General features: G+C 25.7%; 2 protein-coding genes across 2 annotated transcripts; both read right to left on the reverse strand.

The window, feature by feature from the left end:
* Positions 1–3: 3 nt before the first annotated feature.
* Positions 4–5,852, reverse strand: LOC126909165 (CCR4-NOT transcription complex subunit 6-like; the record flags this gene model as incomplete). Its single annotated transcript, XM_050691587.1, has 5 exons — positions 5,784–5,852; positions 5,501–5,658; positions 5,281–5,435; positions 4,450–4,601; positions 4–29 (listed from the first exon to the last, which is right to left on the reverse strand). Coding segments are annotated over exons 2-5 (477 nt in total), but the record flags the coding sequence as incomplete, so codon positions are not given.
* LOC126909166 (protein YIPF5-like) lies at positions 1,902–2,785 on the reverse strand. The gene has a single exon (XM_050691588.1). The coding sequence runs from the start codon at positions 2,684–2,686 to the stop codon at positions 1,988–1,990; it is 699 nt and encodes a 232-aa protein (XP_050547545.1). The 5' UTR covers positions 2,687–2,785; the 3' UTR covers positions 1,902–1,987.
* Positions 5,853–6,275: the final 423 nt, after the last annotated feature.

Below are 6,275 nucleotides of genomic sequence, written 5' to 3' on the forward strand. Positions count from 1 at the left end.
TATTGGTTGTTGAACTTCTGATGGTAATGCTGTCAAAAAAATAAAATAAAATTGTTAATTTTTAATCTAATAATATATATATAAGACTAATATAATTTAACACTTAATCAACTATTTGATACTAAATATTACAGGGGTATCCTAATAATATTTGGTAAAGTTTTATATATATTCTTATCAATCCTATTACACTTCATATTATTACTATTAATTATTAAAAATTAACTATATGAAAATGTTTACATAAGTTATGATATTCAATAATTCATCAATTTTCTTTATAAATAATTATCATAACTTAGTTTTGCTGTAATATTACAAATATAATTTCGTTAAATATACGGCGCAATTAATTGGTACAGTTGAAATAATGACTGTTTAGAAAAATAAATAAAATTCTAATAATGTAGTTAAATTTGAAAAATAAATTAGAATTAAATTATGTTCAATTTAAGTTTTTTATCATGATATAAATAAATAACATGCATTTTTAATAGTTTGTAAATATTCTCCTCATTTTAATATTATATTTTTTGTTGAGTATACTTCAAATACTGATTTTATAATAATTAACTCAAGAGTATCCATTAAATATTTAAAAACACATTCTAAATAAATAATACCAATACCACACCATGTAAAATCCATATATATATTTTAATTTGAAATTATCTTATGATAGTAACAACCTTATTAATAGGAATATGTTAAAATAACTAACTCAAATCAATTAAAATAACAAAGTTTCAGATAAATATAAAATGATATTCTATTCTATTATAGATTTTATTATCATCTAAGGTTTTGTTTTAAAACATAATGAGTAAATTATTTAATAAAAAATACAGTATGATTATGACAACAAGATTGCAAAAAAATTGAGTAATTTCGGTATTAGCGACAAAATACTTTCAGTCAGCAGAAAAATTACCAAAATGTGTATTGCATATAAACTATGCTGACGAATGATAACATTCATTAAGGATTAATATAAATAACACATTTATTGAATCCTACATGTTTTTTAATGAGTTAAAAATCGATTAAAAAGTAAAAATAAAACTGACAATTATTTGATGAAAGCCAATACTTATATAAAAGGTGATTTTTTGACACACCTCCAGGCAAGTAAATAACAATACTCAGATCATAATAAGCAATTTATTTATTTATGAAAAATAAATTCTATTCACAATTGTAATTTGACAGATATACTTTTTAGCTATTCTTTGAGATAAAGATTATAAAAAAATCTATAGCTTAGTGCAGCATAATTAATTCTTAATATTTGGGTGAAATGAGTTTTTTATTATGCTGTATGGGACAATTCAAATGATTACTTATATAAAATTACCAAATAAACTGATTTAATCTCATTAGCTATTAATAATCTATTATACAAATTAAATACACATTTTAATTAATTTTTAAAATCTTATTTAATTCATAATTCATGAGTTATAAGAGACATAACAGTAACTTTTATAACACTGCTTACATGTTGACACCTCAATCAGCCAAATATACTTATGTATTGCACTTTTAATATATTAAAATGAATTTATGTGTTACTGAACAGAATGATTTAGCAATATTACTCATATTTTTTTTTTAATTAAATACAATATTAGCTTCGATGCGAAGCGGAGAAGGTATTAATTTTACTATGATGTGTTTTTTTTTTTATTTGAAACTTTTTAATTTCTTTAATAAATTATTTTATTAGGCATTCTAATTTAAATTATAATATAATATACAAATTAAAATAATATTTATTTTACAAACATCTGTTATTTAAGATGATATTAAAATATAAAATAAATTTGTTAGTAAAAAGACATTGTGCTAATATAACATCACAGTACAAAGCACAAAGTTTTAAAGAAAAGAAATAATAATGATTAAAGCATTATACAAAAGTGTCAACATTTAATTTTATTTTTATAAATACATTGCTTAATTAACATTTATATATTTTATAAATTATTTAGTATAGTATAAATAAAGTGTAAAGACCACATATAATCGCACAAGGGTAAGCCATCAAATACTTTTGATCAGCATTACCAAACATAGCTACAAAGACTTTGGCAGCATTTGTACTACTCCATAAAACAGCTAAAAGAACCACAAGAGCACCAAAAATATTTTTGAGGTTTGTGAAAACAGCAAGTAGCGCAACTAGAACTACTGGTGTGAATGAATATCCCAATACAGAGAAAGTGGAAGTTAATGTTACTTCAGGTGAATCAGTCATTGCCCAAAGTAATGCATACATACAAACTGAAGTTAACACTGCGAGACCATAAACATAACTAAACATTAATTTTCCACCGGCTAATAGTAATAATGAAGTGTATGTTAAATATAAAGCAATAGGACCAATTACATCATAGTCGCCCAAAACTACACCACATCTGCCAGTAGGATCAAGTGAATGTAATAACCGCGTAAATATTTTATTGACATCTATCCCAAGTTCTTCAAGAAGCGGTGGCTCGTCATCTTCGCCAGTAAAATTAGTAGTAGACTGTTGATTCCATGATGATGTCGTATTGAATTGAGCTGGTTGCGAATAATCGTCAAAGTTCTGATTATAATTAGAATACGGGCTAGAATGAAAGTCTAGTTTCTCATCAGGGACAAAAAAAGAAGTATTATCCTGATAAAACTGATTTTGATTCATAATTATTTATTTATAAGAAAAACAATGTATAATATAAAAAAAACTTAACATTGGGCAACATAACACAACGTATCAACAAAAAATTCGTATAATAATAGATAGAAATTAAAAAGACACGATAACATTTTGAATATTATGCATGATAACAATAACAGTGTAGCCACATAAAGAGATAAATATTATTATTTGTAATACTTGAGATCCACTTATTAATTACAGAACTACAACTTCATGTAATTTCATAAATTAACTTAAAATGGAACTTTTAAAATATTTTTATATAACCATAAATGTAATTTTACAATATGTTTAGGAAGACTAAAGGCTCTTAGCACCGTGTGGGATTTGCGATAATGGGTTATGATAAACGTATTACCTGTATGTCGCACATTTAAATTGTTGCAAAAAAAAAAATTTAGATTTGTCATAAACATGGCAGAGTTTCAGTGTTTTTTACATTTTAAGAACAAAGAAAAATTTGTTTTTTGATTGCAACAAATAGGTGTGCAAAATGAGAAATGGGAAATCAACTGCATTTTGTTTTATATTGTTGCATAAAACACTCATCATAGAAGTCCTAAATCATTGATTTCCTTTTTAAATCTTTTTTAGATAAATATTTTCTTATTTTATAATTCATTTTTAATAGATTAAACCTTTTTAAACATTTATAACTCTTATTATTTACAATCTACCTTTTCTAATTAAATACTGAGAACATTCATTTGATTACAAGATTATAAGATAATTATCACTACTTATTGTTTTTATGTTTCATGGTTAAGTATACTAATTCACAGTTATACAGGTGATTCATTTTATGAACCACTTAATTAATTGACAAATAAAAATAATATTGAAAACTTTTTTTTGGTTTCTTTTAAGTACTTGTTTTTCTCAATTTATCAATAATAAATTATTTTTTATGTTCATTCCTTAGATTATTTAAAAGATTCACTATAAATGAATTACTCTGTATATAATTTAATGTCATAAAAAAGGGTTTGCTTGATTTGCCATTAATATTTTGAATATAAGATTAGTTTAATCGTATGATCACAATAATCGTATTATAAATTATTTATTTTAATTTGAAATTTAAACTTAAAATAGAACTAATTTACAGTAAAAGTGAAACATAACAGTTACTAAAAATACATAACGCAATATATTAAAAAGCATAATGTTTTTTTTTTAATAATACATTTTAGACGAAATTATTGTCTTTGTTAATTAGTAAATTTCGAGAAGTTGATAAATTAAGAAAACTGAATTCCTAAAAATTATTTATTCTCAAGGTCGTGACTCATAAGTTATGAATCCTGTAGAGTAAAAATTATTTGTGAAACAAATTATTATCTAATTAAAAAGTTAACAAAAATTCGAAATACTGCTCGATGGAATTGAAATTCTAAATACAGTAGGCCATGTGTAACGTACGAGGTAGGATACACAGATCTATTGCCTTATTCACTTGCTAACGATGACCCGAGGTGTTTAATGATGGCTTTCACTTACAATGTATTTTCAAATAGTGTATTATACGGCTAAGTAATTTTATTGTTTTTAACTACCGCCGTAATTAGTCTGACATTAGTTTAAAATACTATTAATTTCATACCTTGGTAAATAATCTTACCAACACTCCTAGTTTAGATTTCAAGATCAATGTTTAGATTTAATTAGTATACCCAAAAAAATTAATAGAAGATTAAATACAACCATAACAATTTTAACAGTAAGTCCTTAAATGGCATACTTACAATTTTCCCATGCAGTTTCGTTGGTTTTTAATAAAGCAGCTAAACCAATATTATCTCTTGGCATCACTCGATTTAACATATCATCAGATCCACTGGAATTTGCCATAGCTAGCTGATTGAATTCGATAAGGTGTTCTTTGATCAGTGTGAATCTACGCGATAACCACGACAGTTAAAACCCATTATTTTAATTCAATTATAAAAATATTAGAGTTTTTGATAAAGTTGAATTAATTAATACAAGATCAAATAAATTTGATGAAAAACGATTGATACTTAATACATTATACACAAGAATTGGTTCAAGTTATTATTATTTCATCATGTAAATGGTCAAGTTGAAAGATGATTTAACTATACATATAAGTTACTAAAACCATCGGTAATTAAATTTTATTTATTTTGGTAGATATTATTGAAAAATAGACTATAAATTTAAATTTTGTTAAAATCGATTGATTGCCCAGTGTTCTGAATATTTATTGCTCAAATCTATAAATACACAATGATTTGACAAGATAAACTTTTCGCACACGTTGCTCAATGTTTATTGGTAAGTTTCCAAATTTATTTCTTCTTCGACATCTTCCAAACAATGATAAACCAGAAAATATTTAGACACACGCGGGAAAAAATATTTTTTGGCAAGTATATTGTTTTGTAATAACATATCACAACGTTTCAAACTCAATAAAAATGCAACCAATTGGCCGTGTTTCTCTTTCGATAAAAACTACTTTTTAACTTGTTTGAAAATAAAAATGCATTTAATGTGTTGTCAATATACAAGAGGTTTAATAATGCTAAATGAATGGATTTATATGTACTGACTTTATAGCTCGGAAAAATATTGCGCATCCATCGACTCGTTTCTTGTCATTCTCTGACATGGTCTTTGCTCTAGACTTGGGTGAGAATATACCATCATAACCGTCTTTCTTCAATTCGGGTAAAAAGAAGTTATAAAATTGATCCGTTTCGACTTCCTAAAGACACAGCAATTATAATTTCTAATTTTCGTTACCAAAAGAAGTAATAAGGTTTATCTTACCTGAAGTGTAATAATGTCTGCAGTATAATGTCTTATTTCGCCTAAGATTACTTTCTTCCTATACTCCCAGGTTAATGCCCAAGACGGACAGTATCCATACATTTGAGTGGTTGCATACTTTTCGCACAACACGTTATAACACATCACCGTTACCGGACCTGTAAATAAGAATAACGTTGATGACCATTAATTAAGTTAGCACGTCATACGCAGTTTGCATTAAATCTAGTAAAAAAATAAAAGCTACATATATTTCATCATTATTATAATACATCTGACTCACACGATGGTATATTTTTGTTCGGTCTAGACAAAGGTATCCACGGTCTTCCCGGAGGTAAAGGAACTCTCACTGTAACAATAAAATAGAAGGTTAAATGAGAAAACTATATACATAGTGAAAACAGTTGGTTTGAAATAGTTAAAAAAAATTGTAATGAGCGATAACAATTATTATACATATTCTCCGGCTTTATTTGTCCAGAAGACCAAAATGAGTAACATCATAAAGTGGTGCGCAATATGTATTTATGAATCTAATTACTAATTGAGTAAGATAAATTACGCGACAAAAAGGCAATCTAACAACTTCCGATTAATTAGCCTATATAGTTTTGCCACTGACGATCGATAATTAGAATAATTAACATTTCATTTAACTGTGTACATATATTCAATATAATAATCAACTGATGCCACAAACTTCCACCTAAAACTACTCGAGTGCATCAGTCCGCAGCGTTGAACATACTTTTATTTTTAAATGACAATATTT

Source organism: Daktulosphaira vitifoliae, unplaced genomic scaffold (assembly GCF_025091365.1).
Source record: "Daktulosphaira vitifoliae isolate Bord-2020 unplaced genomic scaffold, ASM2509136v1 Scaffold_158, whole genome shotgun sequence".
Taxonomy (NCBI): domain Eukaryota; kingdom Metazoa; phylum Arthropoda; class Insecta; order Hemiptera; family Phylloxeridae; genus Daktulosphaira; species Daktulosphaira vitifoliae.

Bases quoted from the DNA above. Each gene is read 5' to 3' on its own strand.
- LOC126909166 (XM_050691588.1), bottom strand. From the start codon at position 2,686: ATGAATCAAAATCAGTTTTATCAGGATAATACTTCTTTTTTTGTCCCT.